The sequence below is a fragment of the Neovison vison genome, chromosome 5 (genome assembly GCF_020171115.1).
Source record: "Neovison vison isolate M4711 chromosome 5, ASM_NN_V1, whole genome shotgun sequence".
Classification (NCBI taxonomy): Eukaryota; Metazoa; Chordata; class Mammalia; order Carnivora; family Mustelidae; genus Neogale; species Neogale vison.
The window spans coordinates 89,046,731-89,072,237 of record NC_058095.1 but is presented as its reverse complement, the minus strand read 5'-3'; the positions used below and the strand labels follow the sequence as shown (position 1 = coordinate 89,072,237).

The 25,507-nt window shown below is 37.6% G+C and overlaps 1 protein-coding gene across 1 annotated transcript in view; it reads left to right on the top strand.

The window, feature by feature from the left end:
- The window catches only part of LOC122907411 (phospholipid-transporting ATPase IB-like), a 341,403-nt gene that overhangs the window by 176,744 nt on the left and 139,152 nt on the right, over positions 1 to 25,507 (top strand). Inside the window, exon 26 of the mRNA XM_044250287.1 lies at positions 5,858 to 6,041. Coding sequence (XP_044106222.1) covers positions 5,858 to 6,041 — 184 coding nt within the window. The remainder of the gene's footprint in view (positions 1 to 5,857; positions 6,042 to 25,507) is intronic.

The following is a 25,507-nucleotide window of genomic DNA, read 5'->3' as shown; positions in this document are numbered from 1 at the left end:
TGTAAGGAAATGGTCCAATTTCATTTTTCTGCATGTGGCTGTCCAATTTTCCCAACACCGTTTATTGAAGAGGCTGTATTTTTCCATTTAACATTCTTTCCTGCTTTGTCGAAGATGAGTTGACCATAGAGTTGAGGGTCTATTTCTGGGCTCTCTATTCTGTTCTATTGATCTATGTGTCTGCTTTTGTGCCAGTAGCATGCTGTCTTGATGATGACAGCTTTGTAATAGAGCTTGAAGTCCGGAATTGTGATGCCACCAACTTTGGCTTTCTTTTTCAATATCCCTTTGGCTATTCGAGGTCTTTTCTGGTTCCATATAAATTTTAGGATATTTCGTTCCATTTCTTTGAAGAAAATGGATGGTACTTTGATAGGAATTGCATTAAATGTGTAGATTGCTTTAGGTAGCATAGACATTTTCACAATATTTATTCTTCCAATCAAGGAGCATGGAACATTTTTCCATTTCTTTGTGTCTTCCTCAATTTCTTTCATGAGTACTTTATAGTTTTCTGAGTATAGATTCTTTGCCTCTTTGGTTAGGTTTATTCCTAGGTATCTTATAGTTTTGGGTGCAATTGTAAATGGGATTGACTCCTTAATTTCTCTTTATTCTGTCTTGTTGTTGGTGTAGAGAAATGCAACTGATTTCTGTGCATTGATCTTATATCCTGACAGTTTAATGAATTCCTGTATAAGTTCTAGCAGTTTTGGAGTGGAGTCTTTTGGGTTTTCCACATATAGTATCATATCATCTGCAACGAGTGATAGTTTGGCTTCTTCTTTGTCGATTTGGATGCCTTTAATTTCCTTTTGTTGTATGATTGTTGAGGCTAGGACTTCTAGTACTATGTTGAATAGCAGTAGTGATAATGGACATCCCTGCCATGTTCCTGACCTTAGCGAAAAGCTTTCAGTTTTTCTCCATTGAGAATGCTATTTGCGGTGGGTTTTTCATAGATGGCTTTGATGATATTGAGGTATGTGCCCTCTACCCCTGCACTTTGAAGAGTTTGATCAGGAAGGGATGCTGTACTTTGTCAAATGCTTTTTATGAACATATTTTTAATGCTGCTTTGAAGTCTTTGTCTGCAGAATTGTATCATTACCCAATTACTTGGACAAGTTTGTGCCTCAACAATTCAAACCCTAAGACTTCTGCTTCTGCTGCTGGGCCTATATGTGGTTAGAGCAATGCTTCCAGAGGTATAACAAGTTGCAAGCCACTCTGGGCTTTTCCCTGGATAGCCTTAATTTAGTGCTCTGTTAGGAATATGTGGAAAGTTTATTATCTCAATCCCATGATGCTTTTGTTGCAAAATCTTCCTGTTAAGTTTTAGCTGATTTTCTGCCCTCCCTGAACTAAGAGACCCACCTCAGTTGGTAAAGATGTGGGTGTTCATTATCTGCTCCCAACCATGACTGCCATGTCCAGATAGTAAATCCACAGATTCTCACCCCACTCCAAGATCAGGGGAATATGAACGCCTCCAGGAAAGAAGGTCACAGACTTGTTGCACTTACCTGATACAGTAACATCTTTTCATGAGTAAACATATCTCAAGTTTTTTCCTCCTTTTGTCATTTTCTGGTGAGCTGAAATACTTGTTTTTAATCATTTTTTTCCAGTTCTAAACTTGCTTTCTTATTGGAAGAAATTGCCCAATGTCCATATATGCCATTAACAGGTATAGAAAGTTTTCTTAAAAATTTAACCAACAATTTGCTTACTGATGTCATTTTAAAATAAAAAAAGTTTATATAGTTGGAGGGTGTCATTCAGTATGTGTTGTAATTGCTTAATCAGTGGCATAATTAAGTGACCATAATTAAGTGTAAAATTATTAATTAAGAGTAAATTTAAGTGACCATAATTAAGAGTAAAATTAAGTAATTTTTAAAAGTGAATTTAGAAAGCTGTAGACCTATTTTCCCTACAGTTCGTATCACTATATACCATAATTTTTGTTTTACTTGGTTCATTGTCTTTCTCCTCTCCACTGCAGTGTAAACTTCATGAAGGCAGGGATGTTTATGTATTTTATTTTCTGCTCTATCTGCTCTGTCAAGGATTGTGCCTTGCTCATAGTAGGGACATAAATATTGTTGAATAAGTAGTAATTAATGAACATGAGATTACCTTTAAGTAGCTTTCTCAACAAATTGCAAATACAAATACAGCAAAAAAAGGGCACTTATTTATATAGCCAAGAAAATATCTGTGCCATACCATATGTTGAACCTATTTTACAATTTTTAAAAAACTTTTATTTAAATTCTTGTTAGTTAACATACAATGTAATTCAGTTTCAGATGTAAAATATAGTGATTCTACCCTCTCATCTATCACCCGATGATCATCACAAGGGCACCCCTTAATCTTCATCACCTACTTAACCCACATTTTGAGTGGAAACCATTTTATATTTTATTCCTCACACTGATTATACTGATAAGGAAGTCAATAGTACATGCCGTGGAAAAACTATGACATTATTCCAGCCAATTGGTTTACTTAACTTTGTTTATTTTTAATCCATGAAAATAGATGATAAAGAAAATAGACACAGTTTTTGAATTAAGGCAAATGTGACTTGAGTATTAGTTTTATGGGTTGGAATCTATTATGTGCCCTTTCTAAATTATTGTTGAATTTGTTATTTGGGTCCATGTTATAGATTAAAAATCAAACGAGAGTTGACATGTGAAATTTTTGGTAAGTAAAAATGTCCATTTGGATGAAAAAGTAAAAATTAACTGTTTAATGTCTGTTTTGAATTCCTAAAACTGTTTTTGGGGGCTCTTTTCTAATCACTTTTGTGCCCTGAAATAGCATATTGACTTATGGGACTTCTACGTTGTCTCTGCCAAAAGAATGACAAGATGAACTTGGCCAGACATTAATGTAAATACCATCAATTGGATATGACCCTAAAATTTCAGGATTAGGGAAATTTGGCTTAATGCCCATACATGGACATATGACCTTAAGTATATTATTAATTGGAGCTCAATTAACAGGTGGTTATTAAGAGACTAATATTATTTAAAGATTTATTTTCATATATGGCTGAGGAGGACCCAAAATCAAAATAGTGATGATTCAGTTCTATTCTTAACTGTTCAAAACTGAATTAGAGCTTGTATGAAAGGCCCAGAATGATATTACCAAAGGACTGAAAGACTCAGTGATGTTTAGCAAGGGGAGGAGAAGGTTCCCTGATAGTTCTCTTCTCATATTTTGGAGAGCTTGGTTGGCCCAGAGGATAGAATTAATATTTGAAAGTATGAAGAGTCAAATTTGGGATTAATATGAAGTAGTTTTTCTTTTTTCCACAAATATCATAGTCTGAATATAAAAGTAGTTACCAGACTAAATGGTGAAGTTATTATCATTTCAGCATTCCAGCAAAACAACCAGCATCTCTTGAGGGAAACAAAACTTTCAGATGGTTTCTGGAACATCCTCTACTTCAGTAACTTGTCTTACTATACTGACAAAGTAGTAATGTTAACTCATATTTTCTTCATTATGAAGCAAAAGTTTTTCCATCTGTGCTTCTGTCTTAGATTTGGAGTGTGTTCTAGTCAAGGAAACCGATCTCCTCAGTTTTTAAAAATTATCTCACCTTGGGGCGCCTGGGTGGCTCAGTTGGTTGAGTGACTGCCTTTGGCTGAGGTCATGATCCTGGAGTTCCAGGATCGAGTCCCAGGATCGAATCCCACACCAGGCTCCCTGCTCAGCAGGGAGTCTGCTCTCCCTCTGAGCTCTCCACTCTCACACTCTGTCTCTCAAATAAATAAATAAAAATTTAGAAAAAAATAACCTCACCTAAAATTTGAAAGGTCTAAATTTAACTTAGTTTTTAGGAGGTGTTTTTTGGGAAGGAGATGATCATTTTTTCACTAGAAAATAAAGCCTTTGTGTGTCTCTTATTGTTTTGGATAGAGGTGTGTGTCCAATTCATTTAGTGAACGAATATATGAGTATTCATTATGGAATTCATTTAGTGAATGAACACATGAGGAATAAGAGATAAAAAATTTTGCTTCTCTTTCCTTGATTTATCTGTAAGTATTTTGTGTAGACAGGGTCTGCTAGCCTGAAATATTTTAGGAATACTAAATTTGCTTTTGTAGCTTATCTGAGGAGGAAAAAAAGGATCAGCAGTATCCTCTTCTATGTTGGATACCTACCATGGAAAGAAAGAAACATTTGTCATGTTACATCACTTCGCTATTGTTTTTTGTTTTTACCACATTCTGTCCTGACTGACACCTTCATATTTTTGTATCTCCTTGTATTTTTCAAGTTCACCTGAGATAGTTTGATTTTCATAGGCTAGTCTACAAGCTATCCTTTGGGTAAATGCCTTCACATAGTTTCAAAAATCTTATTCACCTCTCGCTCTCATTTAGGTCGATGATATAAATTAATATAGCAGACCAGTGTTAGGCAACAGGGAGTGACGGGGAGAAAGGCAAACTGAAGAGTTTATCTCCATGTAAACTGGGCAACTATTGTGTATTTCTTTTGGGACATTAAAGATGTTATTGTGTGGTTTCTTTGCTTTTCTTTTTATTTTGGGTGAGAGTGGGAGGGGACTTTTTTAAAAAATTGAGTATAGTTGACACACAATGTTATATCAGTTTCAGGAGTACAACATAGTGATTCTCTATATGTTAAGTTATGCTCATTACAAGTGTAGATCCCATCTGTCACCATACAACACTATTACAGTGCCACTGACTATATTCCCTATGTTGTACCTTTTTATCCCTGTGACCTATTCACTGCATAACTGGAAGCCTGTATCTCTAAGTCCTCTTCTCCCATTTTGCACATCCCTCCAACCCCTTTCCCTCCAGCTGCCATGAGTTTGTTCTTTTACTTATAGTTCTGATTCTGCTTTTTGTTTATTCATTTGTTTTTTTTAGGTTGTGGGTGAAACATTTTTATATTTGTAAAAAGCTTAATTAATGAATTGGGAGATTTACCAATAACTGCCATTTAAAGTTGATTATGGCCAAAATTAGCAAGACAAGAAACAACATGTGTTGGAGAGGATGTGGAGAAAGGGGAACGAACCCTCTTACACTGTTGGTGGGAATGCAAGTTGGTGCAGCCACTTTGGAGAACAGTGTGGAGATTCCTCAAGAAATTAAAAATAGAACTTCCCTATGACCCTGCAATTTCACTCCTGGGTATTTACCCCAAAGATACAGATGTAGCAAAAAGAAGGGCCATCTGGACCCCAATGTTTATAGCAGCAATGGCCACAGTTGCCAAACAGTGGAAAGAACCAAGATGCCCTTCAAAGGACAAATGGATAAGGAAGATGTGGTCCATATACACTATGGAGTATTATGCCTCCATCAGAAAGGATGAATACCCAACTTTTGTAGCAACATGGACGGGACTGGAAGAGATTATGCTGAGTGAAATAAGTCAAGCAGAGAGAGTCAATTATCATATGGTTTCACTTATTTGTGGAGCATAACAAATAGCATGGAGGACAAGGGGAGATGAAGAGGAGAAGGGAGTTGAGGGAAATTGGAAGGGGAGGTGAACCATTAGAGACTATGGACTCTGAAAAACAATCTGAAGGTTTTGAAGGGGTGGGGGTTGGGAGGTTGGGGGAACCAGGTGGTGGGTATTAGAGAGGGCATGGATTGCATGGAGCACTGGGTGTGGTGCAAAAACAATGAATTCTGTTATGATGAAAATAAATTTTAAAAAATTTTTAAAAAGTTGATTATGTATAGATCATTGTTGACTACTTGTTAAAGGGTTTTAGAACAAGGTGAACAAAAACAAAACACTAAAAAATGGTGGTTTCTGTCTTCTTTTTCAGGTTATCTCCCCTCCAGAAGGCAGAAATAGTGGACCTGGTTAAGAAGCATGTAGGGGCCATAACTCTTGCCATTGGGGACGGTGCCAATGATGTTGGGATGATCCAGATGGCCCACATAGGTGTGGGAATCAGTGGGAATGAGGGCATGCTGGCCACCAACAACTCAGATTATGCCATTGCACAGGTCAGTAGTGTGGGCATGAGAATGCTGAATGTCTGAAGTCTACCCCTGAGGCCTACCCTACACTTTAAGCTGCTTTTCATATGAAACTACCAGCATAGGGTTTTCCTTAGTTTTGTTCTTATGTACTTTGCAGCAAAAAAAGTTTTCCTTGAGCAGTCATGGAGTTGGTCATACTGATGCCACCAAGAATCTATAGCTCTGCTAACATAATCTCTAATCCCTCAGTCTCTTCAGTCTGTAATGTGTGCTTTGCTTTGTGATGTCTCTCAATGAAGATTTCTTAAAGTCTTATAATATCCCCATTTCTCCTTTTTAAAAGGAGACATTGCCTCTTGGCAGGCACTAAAAAAATTAGACTGTATATTTTAGAACAATTATAGCTTCACAAAAAACTGAGCAGAAAATATAGAGTTCTCATATATTCCCTGCCTTCCCCCACAGACTCCTCCATCATCAACATCCCCTACCTGAGTGGCATGTTTCTTATAACTGATGAACCTACATTGACATATCGTTATCATTGCCCCAAATCCACAGTTTACAGTAGGACTCGCTCTTGGTGCTATACATTCTATGGGCTTGGAGAAATGTATAATGAAATGATGGTGAATCCACCATCACAGTATCACACAGAGTAGTTTTACTGCCTTAAAAATCCTCTGCACTCTCTCTATTCATCATTCCCTCCACACACGAACCCTTGGCAACCACTGATTTTTGTACTATAACCATGATTTTGCCTTTTCCAGAATGTCATATTCATATAGCATGTAGCCTTTTCAAATGGGCTTCTTTCACTTAGTAATATGGCTTGATAGCTCATTTCTATTTAGCTCATTTCTATTTAGTGATGAATAATATTCCACTTTCTGAATGTACAATACTTTATCCATTCACTTACTGAAAAATATCTTAGTTATTCCCAAGTTTGGGCAATTATTAATAAAGTTGCTATAAATATCCATGTGCAGATTTTTTTTAAGTTTTCAACTCCACTGGATTTGTACCAAGGAGTGTAATTGCTACATCATATAGTAAAGGTATAAAAGTATGTGTAGTTTTATAAGAAACTGTCAAACTGCCTTCCACAGTAAGTGTACCATTTATTGGAAGGCACATAAGTAGTTGTGTGTGGTCTGTGATTTACAGCCCCTGTATATTTATGTACTATTCTAGGCTGTTCAACAAGAACACCTCCTCCTCCTACATATTAATATTCTGACAGTTGAATAATATTTTAATCAATATCTTAAGATTAGCTTTAATGGATCTAATATTTGAGACAATAACACTCACGAACACTAACAATAACACTCTTCAGTCTTGCTGAATTCAGGAGCCACCTGTAACTCTTGAGCATTCCTTAGGAATAATCCCATACTCTGAATAGGTCATCTCTGCTAGGGCTATTTTTATGGTGGCTGTCTCAAAGGGGCTAGATGATTTAGAACCCTGGCCACAGGTTAAACAGATGCCTGGAATGGGAGAGGTAACAAAATGGATTCCTAGAATTCCACAGCATATATGAAGAACATATATTACCCCAGTGTTTGAATCAAATCCATTCTGAGACACTTCTTACTCATAGACTAAGTGTTCTGGTTTTATAGCAGGGAAAACTAAGGCTCCTATATGCTGGAGTATCTGTGTTGGGGAAAGTGTCAGTAAAGTATGATCAAAGCACCTGTGTCTATAAATAAGCAAACAAACACACCAAATTCACCTAATCCTGTCCCCAACTGCTACATGCCATTGGGATCCATACTTCCAGGAATCTCAGCAATTATATGTGACATAAGCCTTGAGCTATTAAACAGTGTAGAAACAGGCTGACCAGTATCAAGTGTCCTGAATATCCAGGGAAATATTTTTGTTGTTGTTGTTTTTGTTTCTTGTTTGTTTGTTTTAGGATTCCTCATTATAAGTGAAATCAAATGGTATTTATCTTTTTCTGTTGGACTTATTTTATGGAGCACATTACCTACTATGTCCATTCATATTGTCACAAATGGCAAGATTTCATTCCTTTTTATGGTTAATACTCCATTACACACACACACACACACACACACACACACCATCTTCTTCATCCATTCCCCTATTGATGGACACTGAAGTTGCTTCCATATTTTGGCTATTGTCAGTAATGCTTCAGTGAACATAAATGTGCATATATGTCTTTTCAAGTTAGTGTTTTTGTTTTCTTTGAGTAAATACATGGTAGTGCCATTACAAGATTATTTGGTATTTTCAATATTTCGAGGAACCGCTATACTGTTTTCCACAGTAGCTGCATCAGTTTGTAATGAGGGCTCCTTTTCTTCCACAGCCTCACCAACACCTGGTATTTCTTGTCCTTTTGAATACTAGCCATTCTGGTATGTGTGAGGTGATACCTCATTGTTCTGATTTGCATTTCCCTGCAAATTATGTGATGTTTGGTACAAATTAGGTGATTGGTGATGTTGAACATCTTTTCATGTGTTTGTTTGCCATCTGTGTATCTTCTTTGGAAAAATATTTTCTTTGAAAAAGTGTCTGCTCCCATTTTTAAAAGTTTTTAATTTAAATTCCAGTTCATTAACATACAGTGTAATACTAATCTCAAGTATACAATGTAGTGATTCAACACTTTAATACACTACCCAGTTTTCATCACAAGGGCACTCCCTAATCCCCATCACCTATTAAACCCATCTCCCCCACCAACACTGCCTTTTTAAATTGGATTATTTACAGTTTTGGGGTGCTCAGATGAATAGATTTGTTATATATTTTGAATATTGACCCCATATCAAATATATCATTTCCTAATGTCTTCTCCCACACAGTAGGTTACCTTTTCCTTTTGTCAAAGATTTCCTTTGCTGTGTAAAAGATTTTTGTTTTGATGTAGTCCCCATAGTTTATTTTTGCTTTTGTTTTCCTTGCCTGAAGAGATATATCTAGAAAAGTGTTGCTAAGGTCAATGTCCAGGAGATTTCTGCCTTTGTTTTTTTCTTTTATCAAGTTTTTATTTAAATTCCAGTCAGTTAACATACAGTGTAATATTAGTTTCAGGTGTAGAGTTTAGTGATTCATCACCTTCGATGCCTGGTGCTCATCACAAGTGCCCTGGGTTTCAAGTCAGACATTTAGGTCATTAATTCATTTTGAGTTTATTTTTCTGTATTATGTAAGAAGGCAGTCTAGTTTCATTCTTTTGCATGTAGCTTTCCAATTTTCCCAACATCTTTTTGAAGAGACTGTCTTTTCCCTTATTGTATATTCTTGTCTCCTTTGCTATAGATTAATTGACCATATAAGTGTGGGGTATTTTTCAGCTCTCTGTTCTTTTTTTTGAATTATTAACATACAGTGTGTTATTTGTTTCAGGGATACATGTCTGTGATTCATCAGTCTTACACAACACACAGCACTCAGCACAACACATACCCTCCCTAATGTCCATCATCCAACTACCCCATCCCTACCCCTGCCGTCAAACAACCCTCAGTTTGTTTTCTGAGATTAAGAGTCTCTTATGCTTTGTTGGTCTCTCTGGTTTCTTCTTGTTTCATTTTTTCCTCTCTATTCCCCTATGATCCTCTGCTTTCTTTCTTAAATTCTGCATATCAGCGAGATCATATGAAAATTGTCTTTCTCTGACTTATTTCGCATAGCATAATATCCTCTATTTCCACCACGTTGCTGCAAATGGCAAGAGTTCATTTTTTGATGGATGTATAATATTCCATTATATATATATATATCACATCTTCTTTATCCATTTTTCTGTTGATAGATATTTAGGCTCTTTCCATAGTTTGGCTATTGTAGACAATGCTGCCTTAAACACTGGGGTTTCATGCCTCTTTGGTTCACCACATTTGTATCTTTGAGGTAAATACTTAGTAGTACAATTGCTGGGTTTTAGGGTAGCTTTTTTCAACTTTTTGAGGAACCTCCATACTGTTTTCCAGAGTGGCTGCACCAGCTTGCATTCCCACCAACAGTGTAGGAGGGTTCCCCTTTCTCCACATCCTTGCCAACATCTGTCATTTCCTGACTTATTAATTTTAGCTGTTCTGACTGGGGTGAGCTGTGGTTTTGACTTGTATTTCCCTGATGCTGAGTGATGTTGAGCACTTTTTCATGTGTCTGTTGGCCATTTGGATGTCTTTTTTAAAAAATATTTTATTTATTTATTTGACAGACAGAGATTATATGTAGGCAGAGCGGCAGGCAGAGAGAGAAGAGGAAGCAGGTTCCCTGCTGAGCAGAGAGCCCTATGTGGGGCTGGATCCCAGGACCCTGGGGTCATGACATGAGCTGAAGGCAGAGGCCTTAACCCACTGAGTCACCCAGGTGCCCCCATTTTTCCATTTCTCTATGTCTTCCTCAATTTCTTTCATGAGTTTTCTGAGTACAGATCTTTTGACTCTTTGGTTAGGCTTATTTCTAGGTATCTTATGGGTTTTGGTGCAATTGTAAATGGGATTGACTCCTTAATTTCTCTTTCTTCTGTTTCATTGTTAAGAGTATAGAAATGCACTGATTTCTGTGCATTGATTTTATCTCCTCCCACTTTGCTGAATTCCTAAATAAGCTCTAGAAATTTTGGGGTGGAATCTTTTGGGTTTTCCACATAGAGTACCATGTCATCTGTGAAGAGTCAGAGTTTGACTTCTTCTTTGCCAGTTTAGATGCCTCTTATTTCTTTTCACTGTCTGATTGCTGAGGCTAAGACTTCTAATACTATGTTAAACAACGGTTGTGTTCCTGACCTTAGGGAAATACTCTGTTTTCCCCCATTGGGAATGATATTACTGAAACCAGTTGTGTTTTCACTTTTGTTTGTTTCCGTGAATTTTAAAAATTCTTCCTTAATTTCCTGGTTAACCCATTCATTCCTTAGTAGGATGTTCTTTAGACTTCATGGATTTGAGTTCTTTCCAAATTTCCTCCTGTGATTGAGTTTGTTTCAAAGCACTGTGGTCTGAAAGTATGCAGGGAATGATCCCAGTCTTTTTGAACTGGCAGAGACCTGATTTTTGACCCGGTATCTGATCTCTTCTGGAGAATATGTATTCTGTTGCTTTAGGATGGAATGCTCTGAATATATCTGCAAAGTCCATCTGGTCCAGTGTGTCATTCAAAGCCATTACTTCCTTGTTGCTCTTCTACTTAGATGATCTGTCTATTACAGTGAGTGTGATGTTGAAGTCCCTTACTATTATTATTATGAATGTGATTCTTTCATTTTGTTATTGATTCATTTATATAATTGGCTGCTCCCACGTTGGTGGCATAAATATTTACAATTGTTGTATCTTCTAGTTAGATAGGCCCTTTAATTATGATATAGTGTCTTTCCTCATCTTTTATTATAGTCTTTGGTTTAAAATATAATCTGATGTAAGGATTGCTACTGCAATTTTCTTTTGATATCTATTAGCATGATAAGTGGTTTTACACCCCCTTGCTTTCAATCTGGAGGTGTCTTTGGGTCTAAAATGAGTCCCCTGTAGACAACATATATATGGGTCTTTTTCTTTTTTTAAATCCAATCTATCCAATCTGATACCCTCTTTTGATTGGAGAATTTAGTCCATTTACATTCAGAGTAATTATTGAAGATATGAATTTAGCGCTATTGTATTACTTGTAAAATCACTATTTCTGTATATTGTCTCTGTTCCATTTTGGTCTATGCTACTTTTGGGCTCTCTCTTTGCTTTAACGGTCCCCTTTAATATTTCTTGGTGGGCTGATTTAGTGATTACACATTCTTTTAGTTTCTGTTTGTCCTGGAAGTTTTTTTCTCCTATTTTGAATGACATCCTTGCTGGATGAAGTATTCTTGGCTGCATACTCTTCTCATTTAGCACCCTGAATATATCATGCCAGTACCTTCTGGCCTGCAAGATCTCTGTGGATAAGTCTTCTGCCAGTCTGGTGTTTCTATTCTTGTATGTTATGGTCCTCTTGTCCCAAGCTGCTTTCAGGATTTTGTCTTTGTCTCTGAGATTTCCAAGTTTCTATTATTGAGTATTATAAGTCAAGGTGTTGACTTATTTTTATTGATTTTTAAGGGGGTTCTCTGTGCCTCTTGGACTTCAGTGTCTGTTTCCTTCCCCAGGTTAGGTAAGTTTCCTACTATAATTTGCTCCAATACCTTCTGTCCCCAACCCCCAACTTTCCTCTTCTTCTCCAATCCCAATTATTGTAATATTGTTTCTCTTCATGGTATCATTTATCTCTCAAATTCTCCCCACATGATCCAGTATATTTTCTTTTCCTTAGCTTCTTTATTCTCCATAATTTTTCTTATATATCGCTAATTCTTTCTTTTGCCTTATTCATCCTAGCAGTTAGAGCCTCTATTTTTTATTGCACCTCATTAATAGCCTTTTTGATTTTTACTTCATTAGATTTTAGTTCTATTTTTCCAGAAAGGGATCCTCTAGTGTCGTCTATGCTTTTTTTCAAGCCCAGCTAGTATCTTTGTAATCATTATCCCGAACTCTACTTCTGACATCTTATTCATATCAATACTGATTAAGTCCCTGGCAGTCAGTACTGCCTCTTGTTCTTTTTTTCTCTTTTTTGAGGTGAATTTTTCTATCTTGTCATTCTTGCAGAAAGGGATGGCTTTTCTATTTGTAGAATTTCAGCTAATCTTTTTTTTAGATCTCTGGTTAAGTTGCAGGTGTTCAGAATGATTTGATAGCTATCTTGCTGAATTCCTGGGACCAGACAAACTAAGAGCTCCTACTTGTCTGCCATTTTGGACTATCTCCACCAGGTATTTTTTAATTTCCTATTTGATTTCTTCTTTGACTCAGGAGCTGTTAAGTAACATATTGTTTAGTCTCCACATGTTTGTGCTTTTTCTGTTTTTTTTTTTTCTTATAATTTATGTGTAGCTTCATTCATGTCAGTTGTAGTTAAAAAAAAAACATGCTTGGTATGATTGTAAATTTATTTAGGCTTCTTTTGTGGCCTAACACATTATGTATCCTGGAGAATGTTCCATGTGCACTTGAAAAGAAGGCATATTCTGTTGTTTTGGAATGGAATTTTCTGTATATGTCAAGTTCATATGGTCTAATGTGTTGTTCAAAGACACCGTTTCCTTATTCATTTTCTGCATGGATGATTTATTCACTGAGTGGGGTGTTACAGTCCCCTACTACTTATCATATGGCTGTCAGTTTTCCCTTTGTGTCTGTTAATATTTGCTTTATTTAGGTACTCCTATTGATAACTATAATTATTATATTCTCTTGATTATTGATCCCTTTATCATTATGTAGTGACCTCTTAGTCGCTTGCTACAATCAAGTCTATTTTGTCTGATATAGGTATTGCCCCTGGCTTTTTTTTTTTTTTCACTTACGTTTGCATGGCATATCTTTTTCCATCCTTCACTTTCAGCCTATGGGTCTGAAGTGAGTCTCTTGCAGGCAGCATATAAATGAGTCCTATTTGTTTAATCCATTTTGTCACCTTATATCTTTTTTCAAGCATTTAGACTATTTACACAAAGTAATTATTGATAGGTATTTACTTATTGCCATTTTGTTAATTGTTTTCTGGTTGTTCTTATAGTTTTTCTCTATTCCCTTCATCTTCTCTTACTGTTTGTCCTGTGATTTGTGATTTTCTTTAGTGTTTTGCTTGTCTTTATTTCTCTTTATTTTTTGTGTATCTGTTATAAGTTTTTTGGTTTATGGCTATTATGAAGTTTTATATAACATCCAAAGTATATTGCAGACTATATTAAGTTGATAGTCTCTTAAGTCTGAACTTATTTTAAAAGTACTTCATTTTTTCTTCTACCTCCACAATTTATGTATATTTTACTATATTTTACATCTTTATATTTTGTAAATCCCCTTAACTAATTTTTTGAACTGATTTTACTACTTTTATCTTTTAACCTTCATACTAATTTGTAAGTGATTGCTCCCATGATCTTTTTTTAATTTATTTTTTTTATTTTCAGCATAACAGTATTCATTATTTTTCCACCACACCCAGTGCTCCATGCAATCTGTGCCCTCTATAATACCCACCACCTGGTACCCCAACCTCCCATCCCCCCCGCCACTTCACCCCTCAGATTGTTTTTCAGAGTAAATAGTCTATCATGGTTCACCTCCCCTTCCAATTTCCCCAATTCCCTTCTCCTAACTCCCTATGTCCTCCATGCTATTTGTTATGCTCCACAAATAAGTGAAACCATATGATAATTTACTCTCTCTGCTTGACTTATTTCACTCAGCATAATCTCTTCCAGTCCCGTCCATGTTGCTACAAAAGTTGGGTATTCATCCTTTCTGATGGAGGCATAACACTCCATAGTGTATATGGAACACATCTTCCTTATCCATTCATCCGCTGAAGGGCGTCTTGGTTCTTTCCACAGTTTGGCGACCGTGGCCATTGCTGCCATAAACATTGGGGTCCAGATGGCCCTTCTTTTCACAACATCTGTATCTTTGGGGTAAATACCCAGGAGTGCAATTGCAGGGTCATAGGGAAGTTCCATTTTTAAATTCTTGAGGAATCTCCACACTGTTCCCCAAGAGGCTGCACCAACTTGCATTCCCACCAACAGTGTAAGAGGGTTCCCCTTTCTCCACATCCCCTCCAACACATGTTGTTTCCTGTCTTGCTAATTTTGGCCATTCTAACTGGTGTAAGGTGATATCTCAATGTGGTTTTAATTTGAATCTCCCTGTGGGCTAGTGATGATGAACATTTTTTCATGTGTCTGATAGCCATTTGTATGTCTTCACTGGAGAAGTGTCTGTTCATATCTTCTGCCCATTTTTTGATATGGTTGTCTGTTTTGTGTGTGTTGAGAATGAGGAGTTCTTTATAGATCCTGGATATCAACCTTTTGCCTGTACTATCATTTGCAAATATCTTCTCCCATTCCGTGGGTTGCCTCTTTGTTTTTTTGACTGTTTCTTTGCTGTGCAGAAGCTTTTGATTTTGATGAAGTCCCAAAAGTTTATTTTTGCTTTTGTTTCCTTTGCCTTTGGAGACGTATCTTGAAAGAAGTTGCTGTGGCTGATATCGAAGAGATTACTGCCTATGTTCTCCTTTTCTGATGGATTCCTGTCTCACATTGAGGTTTTTTATCCATTTTGAGTTTATCTTTGTGTACGGTGTATGAGAATTTCCTTCTTCTACATATAGCTGTCCAGTTTTCCCAGCATTTGGCCATTCTAACTGGTGTAAGGTGATATCTCAATGTGGTTTTAATTTGAAATTTAATTTTAATTTTAATTTTAATTTTTAATTTTAATATCTTTTAATTTTAATATCTTGAAAGAAGGGCTAATGATGATGAGCATTTTTTCATGTGTCTGATAGCCATTTGTATGTCTTGATTGGAGAAGTGTCTGTTCATATCTTCTGCCCATTTTTTGATGTGTTTGTCTGTTTCGTGTGGGTTGAGTTTGAGGAGTTCATTATAGATCCTGGATATCAACCTTTTGCCTGTACTATCATTTGCAAATATCTTCTCCCTATGATTTATGGAAGAGACTTTTTTCCACCGTATATTTTTTCTTGTATTGTCGAAGAGTAATTGACCATAGAGTTGAGCCCATATCAGGGCTCTCTACTCTGTTCCACTGGTCTATGTGTCTGTTTTTATGCCAGTACCATGCTGTCTTGGTGATCACAGCTTTGTAGTAAAGCTTGAAATCAGATAGCGTGATGCCCCCAGTTTTATTTTTGTTTTTCAACATTTCCTTAGTGATTCGGGGTCTCTTCGGATTCCATACAAATTTTAGGATTATTTGCTCCAGCTCTTTGAAGAATACCAGTGGAATTTTGATCGGAATAGCATTAAAAGTATAGGTTGCTCTAGGCAGTATAGACATTTTAACAATGTTTATTCTTCCGATCCAAGAGCATGGAATGGTCTTCCATCTTTTTGTGTCTTCTTCAATTTCTTTCATGAGTGTTCTGTAGTTCCTTGAGTACAGATCCTTTACCTCTTTGGTTAGGTTTATTCCCAGGTATCTTATGGTTCTTGGTGCTATAGTAAATGGAATCGATTATCTAATTTCCCTTTCTGTATTTTCATTGTTAGTGTATAAGAAAGCCACTAATTTCTGCACATTGACTTTGTATCCTGCCACGTTGCTGAATTGCTATATGAGTTCTAGTAGTTTGGGGGTGGAGTCTTTTGGGTTTTCCATATAAAGAATCATGTCATCTGTGAAGAGAGAGAGTTTGACTTCTTCATTACCAATTTGGACACCTTTTATTTCTCTCTGTTGTCTGATTGCTGTTGCTAGGACTTCTAATACTATGTTGAACAAGAGTGGTGAAAGTGGGCATCCTTGTTGTGTTCCTGATCTCAACGGGAAGGCTGCAAGCCTTTTCCCATTGAGGATGATATTTGCTGTGCGTCTTTCATAGATAGATTTTATGAAGTTCAGGAATGTTCCCTCTATCCCTATACTTTGAAGAGTTTTAATCAGGAACGGATGCTGGATTTTGTCAAATGCTTTTTTCTGCATTGATTGAGAGGACTATGTGGTTCTTCTCTCTTCTCATATTAATTTGTTCTATCACATTGATTGATTTGTGAATGTTGAACCATCCTTGCAGCCCAGGGATGAATCCCACCTGGTCATGGTGGATAATCTTTTTAATGTGCTGTTGGATCCTGTTTGCTAGGATTTTGTTGAGAATTTTTGCATCCATATTCATCAGTGATATTGGTCTGAAATTCTCCTTTTTGGTAGGGTCTTTGCCTGGTTTGGGGATCAGGGTAATACTGGCTTCATAGAAAGAGTCTGGAAGTTTCCCTTCTGCTTCAATTTTTTGAAACAGCTTCAGGAGAATAGGGGTTATTTCTTCTTTGAACGTTTGGTAGAATTCCCCAGGGAATCTGTCAGGTCCTGGGCTCTTGTTTTTTGGGAGATTTTTTTTCCCCAATTTATTTATTTTCAGAAAAACAGTATTCATTATTTTTTCACCACACCCAGTGCTCCATGCAAGCTGTGCCCTCTATAATACCCACCACCTGGTAGCCGAACCTCCCACCCCCCCGCCACTTCAAACCCCTCAGACTGTTTTTCAGAGTCCATAGTCTCTCATGGTTCACCTCCCCTTCCAATTTACCCAAATTCCCTACTCCTCTCTAACGCCACTTGTCCTCCATGCTATTGGTTATGCTCCACAAATGAGTGAAACCATATGATAATTGACTCTCTCTGCTTGACTGATTTCACTCAGCATAATCTCATCCAGTCCCGTCCATGTTGCTACAAAAGTTGGATATTCGTCCTTTCTGATGGAGGCATAATACTCCATAGTGTATATGGACCACATCTTCCTTATCCATTCATCCGTTGAAGGGCATCTTGGTTCTTTCCATAGTTTGGCAACTGTGGCCATTGCTGCTATAAACATTGGGGTCCAGATGGCCCTTCTTTTCACGACATCTGTATCTTTGGGGTAAATACCCAGGAGTGCAATTGCAGGGTCGTAGGGAAGCTCTATTTTTAATTTCTTGAGGAATCTCCACACTGTTCTCCAAAGAGGCTGCACCAACTTGCATTCCCACCAACAGTGGAAGAGGGTTCCCCTTTCTCCACATCCTCTCCAACACATGTTGTTTCCTGTTTTGTTAATTTTGGCCATTCTAACTGGTGTAAGGTGATATCTCAATGTGGTTTTAATTTGAATCTCCCTGAGGGCTAATGATGATGAGCATTTTTTCGTGTGTCTGATAGCCATTTGTATGTCTTGATTGGAGAAGTGTCTGTTCATATCTTCTGCCCATTTTTTGATGTGTTTGTCTGTTTCGTGTGGGTTGAGTTTGAGGAGTTCATTATAGATCCTGGATATCAACTTTTGCCTGTACTATCATTTGCAAATATCTTTTCCCATTCCATGGGTTGCCTCTTTGTTTTTTTGACTGTTTCCTTTGCTGTGCAGAAGCTTTTGATTTTGGTGAAGTCCCAGAAGTTTATTTTCGCTTTTGTTTCCTTTGCCTTTGGAGACGTATCTTGAAAGAAGTTGCTGTGGCTGATATCAAAGAGATTACTGCCTATGTTCTCCTCTAAGATTCTGATAAATTCCTGTCTCACGTTGAGGTCTTTTATCCATTTTGAGTTGATCTTTGTGTACGGTGTAAGAGAATGGTCGAGTTTCATTCTTCTACATATAGCTGTCCAGTTTTCTCAGCACCATTTATTGAAGAGACTGTCTTTTTTCCACTGTATATTTTTTCCTGTTTTGTCGAAGATTAATTGACCATAGAGTTGAGGGTCCATATCAGGGCTCTCTACTCTGTTCCTCTGGTCTATGTGTCTGTTTTTATGCCAGTACCATGCTGTCTTGGTGATCACAGCTTTGTAATAAAGCTTGAAATCAGGTAAGGTGATGCCGCCAGCTTTATTTTTGTTTTTCAACATTTCCTTAGCGATTCGGGGTCTCTTCTCATTCCATACAAATTTTAGAATTATTTGCTCCAACTCTTTGAAGAATGCCGGTGGAATTTTGATCGGAATGGCATTAAAAGTATAGATTGCATTTTTTTCCAATTTATTTATTTTCAGAAAAACAGCATTCATTATTTTTTCACCACACCCAGTGCTCCATGCAAGCCGTGCCCTCTATAATACCCACCACCTGGTACCCCAACCTCCCACCCCCCCGGCTCTTCAAACCCCTCAGATTGTTTTTCAGAGTCCATATTCTCTCATAGTTCACCTCCCCTTCTAATTTACCCAAAAGCACATACCCTCCCCAATGTCCATAACCCTACCCCGCTTCAATCTCATTACTAGATATCGGTCTATTCAGGTTGTCAATTTCTCCTGGTTCAATTTTGGGAGTTTATAGTTTTCCAGGAATGCATCCATTTCATCTAGGTTGCTTAGCTTATTGGCATATAGCTGTTGATAATAACTTCTGATGATTGTTTCTACTTCCTTGGTGTTAGTTGTGATCTCTCCCTTTTCATTCATAATTTTATTAATTTGGGATTTCTCTCTTTTCTTTTGGATTAGTGTGGCCAATGGTTTATCGATCTTATTGATTCTTTCAAAAAACCATCTTCTAGTTTCATCTATAGGTTCTACTGTATCTCTGGTTTCTACCTCATTGATCTCAGCTCTAATCTTGATTATTTCCCTTCTTATGTGTGGAGTTGGTTTGATTTGTTGTTGGTTCTCCAGTTTTTTAAGGTGTAGAGTCAGCTGCTGTGTTCTTGATTTTTCAATTTTTTTGAGGGTGACTTAGATGGCTATGTATTTTCCCCTTAGGACCGCTTTTGCTGTATCCCATAGGTTTTGGACCAAAGTGTCTTCATTCTCATTGGTTTCCATGAATTGTTTCAGTTCTTCTTTGATCTCCTGGTTGATCCAAGCATTCTTAAGCAAGATGGTCTTTAGCTTCCAGGTGCTTGAGTTCCTTCTGTACTTTCCCTTGTGATTGAGCTCCAGTTTCAAAGCACTGTGATCTGAGAATATGCAAGCAATAATCTCAGTCTTTTGGTATCGGTTGAGTCCTGATTTGTGACCCAGTACGTGGTCTATTCTTGAGAAGGTTCCACGTGCACTTGAGAAGAATGAGTACTCTGTTGTGTTAGGGTGGAATGTTCTTTATATATCTATGGGGTCCATCTGTTCCAGTGTGTCATTCAATGCTCTTGTTTCTTTATTGATTTTCTGCTTTGATGATCTGTCTATTTCTGAGAGAGGCGTGTCAAGATCTCCTACTATTAATGTATTCATATCAATATGACTCTTTATCTTGATTAACAGTTTTCTTATGTAATTGGCTGCTCCCATATTGGAGTCATAGATATTTACAATTGTTAGATCATCTTGGTGGATAGTCCCTTTACGGATTATGTAGTGTCCTTCTGTATCTCTGACTATAGTCTTTAGTTTAAAATCTAATTTATCTGATATGAGAATCGCTACCCCAGCCTTCTTTTGAGTCCCATTGGCATGAAAGATGCTTCTCCACCCCTTCACTTTCAGTCTGGGTGTATCTTTAGGTTCAAAATGGGTCTCTTGTAGACAACATATGGATGAGTCCTGTCATTTTATCCAATCTGCAACCCTATGTCGTTTTTTTTTTTTCCAAAGATTTTATTTATTTATTTGACATAGAGAAATCACAAGTAGATGGAGAGGCAGGCAGAGAGACAGAGAGGGAAGCAGGCTCCCCGCTGAGCAGAGAGCCTGATGCGGGACTCGATTCCAGGACACCAAGATCATGACCCGAGCTGAAGGCAGCGGCTTAACACACTGATCCACCCAGGCGCCCAACCCTATGCCATTTTATGGGCGCATTTAGGCCATTCACATTGAGAGTGATTATTGATAGATACGTTGTTATTGACACCGTGTTACCTTTGAAGTCTTTCTTTCTATAGATTGTCTCTATATTTCTGTTCAATGCTATTCTTGGGATTTTTCCTCTTTTATAGAACCCCCCTTAATATTTCCTGCAGTGTTGACTTCGTGGTTGCATAGTCTTTTAAGCCTTGCAGGTCTTGGAAACTCTTTATCTCTCCATCCATTTTGAATGTCAGTCTTGCTGGATAAAGTATTCTTGGCTGTATGTTCTTCTCATTAAATGCCCTGAATATGTCTTGCCAGCCCCTACTGGCTTGCCAGGTCTCTGTGGACAGGTCTGACCTTAATCTGATGGGCTTTCCTCTGTAAGTAAGGAACCTCTTTGTCTTAGTGGCTTTCAAGAGATTATACCTACAATTATGATTCCTCAATTTGACTATCAGGTGCCTTGATGTTTTTTTGGAATCTATAATCTTGGATGGAGACTGTTCAGCCTCTAGTACATGAATGCTGGTTCCATTTGTGAGATTGGGAAAATTTTCATGAAGAACTTGTTCCACTATATCTTCTAGACTTCTTTCTTTTTCCTCCCCCTCAGCGATTCCAATATTTCTGACGCTGGAACTTTTCATGGCATCATTTATTTCCCTGATTCTGTTTTCATGGTTTCTATGCTGTTTGTTCCAGGCTTCCTCCTGATCCTTTCTCTCTATCTGTTTGTCCCCCTGATCACTAATTCTATCTTCTGTCTCAGTTACCCTAGCTTTGAGAGAATTTAGATTAGATTGGAACTCATTGAGAGCATTGTGAACCTCAGCCCTGGTAGCTTTTAGCTCTTCCCTAACATTGTGAACATTCTATCTGGTCGCTTTCAGCTTGGCCCTACTCAATTCCATTTGATCATCCATGGCTTTCTCCAACCTAGCTATTGCCTAGATAATTGTTAGCCTGAATTCTCTTTCTGACATATTGTCTATGTTATAGCCATTAGCTCTGTTGCAGAAGGTCCATCCTCTGTATTTTTATTCTGTTGGGCATTCCTCTTCCTAGTCACTTTGGTGAGAGATGAGTGAACAGATGTAGCTGGATGTATCGACTGTGGTGCAGTCAAGGTTCACCATGGAACACTTCTGAGCAATCAGGATTCCCCACCCAAAGGAGAGAGAAAAGAAAAGAAAAAGAAAAAAAAGAGAGAGAGAGAGACAGGAAAGAAAGGGAAGATGAAAGAGAAGGTTCAGCCCAAATGAGCCCCAAGGTAAGATTTATGAAGTATACAAAGAAAAACAGACAAACAAAAAGACTGATAAAAGTTTATGACAAGAGAAAAAACATATATATATATATATATATATATATATATATGCAAATAAAGGAAGAACTTCATCAAAAAGAACACCAAGTGTAAGATTTATGTATTATCAGGACAAACACAAAAACACAGAAACAGTGGTGGAAGAAAAGATGGAAGAGTGGTTATAAATTCTCAGTGTGGGCGTGGAAGTTTGTTTTGATTCTTCCTGGATATATCTTGATATCTTTGTTAAAGGACTCAACTTTCCTAAGATAAAGGTGGATTAAAAATTGGTTTACCTATAGGGGTAGTATTGATTGGGGAAAGGGGATTACTTTTTTTTTTTTTCCAATTTATTTATTTTCAGAAAAACAATATTCATTATTTTTTCACCACACCCAGTGCTCCATGCAAGCTGTGCCCTCTATAATACCCACCACCTGGTACCCCAACCTCCCACCCCCCCGCCACTTCAAACCCCTCAGACTGTTTTTCAGAGTCCATAGTCTCTCATGGTTCATCTCCCCTTCCAATTTACCCAAAAGCACATACCCTCCCCAATGTCCATAACCTTCCCCCCTTCTTCCAACCCCCCTCCCCCCAGCAACCCACAGTTTGTTTCGTGAGATTAGGAGTCACTTATGGTTTGTCTCCCTCCCTATCCCATCTTGTTTCATGGATTCTTCTCCTACCCACTTAAGCCCCCATGTTGCATCACCACTCCCTCATATCAGGGAGATCATATGATAGTTGTCTTTCTCCGCTTGACTTATTTCGCTAAGCATGATACGCTCTAGTTCCATCCATGTTGTCGCAAATGGCAAGATTTCGTTTCTTTTGATGGCTGCATAGTATTCCATTGTGTATATATACCACATCTTCTTGATCCATTCATCTGTTGATGGACATCTAGGTTCTTTCCATAGTTTGGCTATTGTGGACATTGCTGCTATAAACATTCGGGTGCACGTGCCCCTTTGGATCACTACGTTTGTATCTTTAGGGTAAATTCCCAGTAGTGCAATTGCTGGGTCATAGGGCAGTTCTATTTTCAACATTTTGAGGAATCTCCATGCTGTTTTCCAGAGTGGTTGCACCAGCTTGCATTCCCACCAACAGTGTAGGAGGGTTCCCCTTTCTCCGCATCCTCGCCAGCATCTGTCATTTCCTGACTTGTTGATTTTAGCCATTCTGACTGGTGTGAGGTGATATCTCATTGTGGTTTTGATTTGTATTTCCCTGATGCCGAGTGATATGGAGCACTTTTTCATGTGTCTGTTGGCCATCTGGATGTCTTCTTTGCAAAAACGTCTGTTCATGTCCTCTGCCCATTTCTTGATTGGATTATTTGTTCTTTGGGTGTTGAGTTTGCTAAGTTCTTTATAGATTTTGGACACTAGTCCTTTATCTGATATGTCGTTTGCAAATATCTTCTCCCATTCTGTCAGTTGTCTTTTGGTTTTGTTAACTGTTTCCTTTGCTGTGCAAAAGCTTTTGATTTTGATGAAATCCCAAAAGTTCATTTTTGCCCTTGCTTCCCTTGCCTTTGGCGATGTTCCTAGGAAGATGTTGCTGCGGCTGAGGTCGAAGAGGTTGCTGCCTGTTATCTCCTCAAGGATTTTGATGGATTCCTTTCTCACATTGAGGTCCTTAATCCATTTTGAATCTATTTTTGTGTGTGGTGTAAGGAAATGGTCCAATTTCATTTTTCTGCACGTGGCTGTCCAATTTTCCCAACACAATTTATTGAAGAGGCTGTCTTTTTTCCATTGGACATTCTTTCCTGCTTTGTCGAAGATTAGTTGACCATAGAGTTGAGGGTCTATTTCTGGGCTCTCTATTCTGTTCCATTGGTCTATGTGTCTGTTTTTGAGCCAGTACCATGCTGTCTTGATGATGACAGCTTTGTAATAAAGCTTGAAGTCCGGAATTGTGATGCCACCAACTTTGGCTTTGTTTTTCAATATCCCTTTGGCTATTCGAGGTCTTTTCTGGTTCCATATAAATTTTAAAATTATTTGTTCCATTTCTTTGAAAAAGATGGATGGTACTTTGATAGGAATTGCATTAAATGTGTAGATTGCTTTAGGTAGCATAGACATTTTCACAATATTTATTCTTCCAATCCAGGAGCATGGAACATTTTTCCATTTCTTTGTGTCTTCCTCAATTTCTTTCATGAGTACTTTATAGTTTTCTGAGTATAGATTCTTAGCCTCTTTGGTTAGGTTTATTCCTAGGTATCTTATGGTCTGGGGTGCAATTGTAAATGGGATTGACTCCTTAATTTCTCTTTCTTCTGTCTTGTTGTTGGTGTAGAGAAGTGCAACTGATTTCTGTGCATTGATCTTATATCCTGACACTTTACTGAATTCCTGTATAAGTTCTAGCAGTTTTGGAGTGGAGTCTTTTGGGTTTTCCACATAGAGTATCATATCATCTGCGAAGAGTGATAATTTGACTTCTTCTTTGCCGATTTGGATGCCTTTAATTTCCTTTTGTTGTCTGATTGCTGACGATAGGACTTCTAGTACTATGTTGAATAGCAGTGGTGATAATGGACATCCCTGCCGTGTTCCTGACCTTACTGGAAAAGCTTTCAGTTTTTCTCCATTGAGAATGATATTTGCAGTGGGTTTTTAATAGATGGCTTTGATGATATTGAGGTATGTGCCCTCTATCCCTACCCTTTGAAGAGTTTTGATCAAGAAGGGATGCTGTACTTTGTCAAATCTTTTTCAGCATCTATTGAGAGTATCATATGGTTCTTGTTCTTTCTTTTATTGATGTGTTGTATCACATTGACTGATTTGCGGATGTTGAACCAACCTTGCAGCCCTGGGATAAATCCCACTTGGTCGTGGTGAATAATCCTTTTAATGTACTGTTGAATCCTATTGGCTAGTATTTTGGTGAGAATTTTTGCATCTGTGTTCATCAAGGATATTGGTCTATAGCTCTCTTTTTTGATGGGATCCTTGTCTGGTTTTGGGATCAAGGTGATGCTGGCCTCATAAAATGAGTTTGGGAGTTTTCCTTCCATTTCTATTTTTTGGAACAGTTTCAGGAGAATAGGAATTAGTTCCTCTTTAAATGTTTGGTAGAATTCCCCCGGGAAGCCATCTGGCCCTGGGCTTTTGTTTGTTTGGAGATTTTTAATGACTGTTTCAATCTCCTTACTGGTTATGGGTCTGTTCAGGCTTTCTATTTCTTCCTGGTTCAATTTTGGTAGTTTATATGTTTCTAGGAATGCATCCATTTCTTCCAGATTGTCAAATTTGTTGGCGTAGAGTTGCTCATAGTATGTTCTTATAATAGTTTGTATTTCTTTGGTGTTAGTTGTGATCTCTCCTCTTTCATTCATGATTTTATTTATTTGGGTCCTTTCTCTTTTCTTTTTGATAAGTCTGGCCAAGGGTTTATCAATTTTATTAATTCTTTCAAAGAACCAGCTCCTAGTTTGGTTGATTTGTTCTATTGTTTTTTTGGTTTCTATTTCATTGATTTCTGCTCTGATCTTTATGATTTCTCTTCTCCTGCTGGTCTTAGGGTTTCTTTCTTGTTCTTTCTCCAGCTCCTTTAGGTGTAGGGTTAGGTTGTGTACCTGAGACCTTTCTTGTTTCTTGAGAAAAGCTTGTACCGCTATATATTTTCCTCTCAGGACTGCCTTTGTTGTGTCCCACAGATTTTGAACCGTTGTATTTTCATTATCATTTGTTTCCATGATTTTTTTCAGTTCTTCTTTAATTTCCCGTTGACCCATTCATTCTTTAGAAGTATGCTGTTTAGTCTCCATCTATTTGTGTTCTTTCCAAACTTCCTCTTGTGGTTGAGTTCTAGCTTCA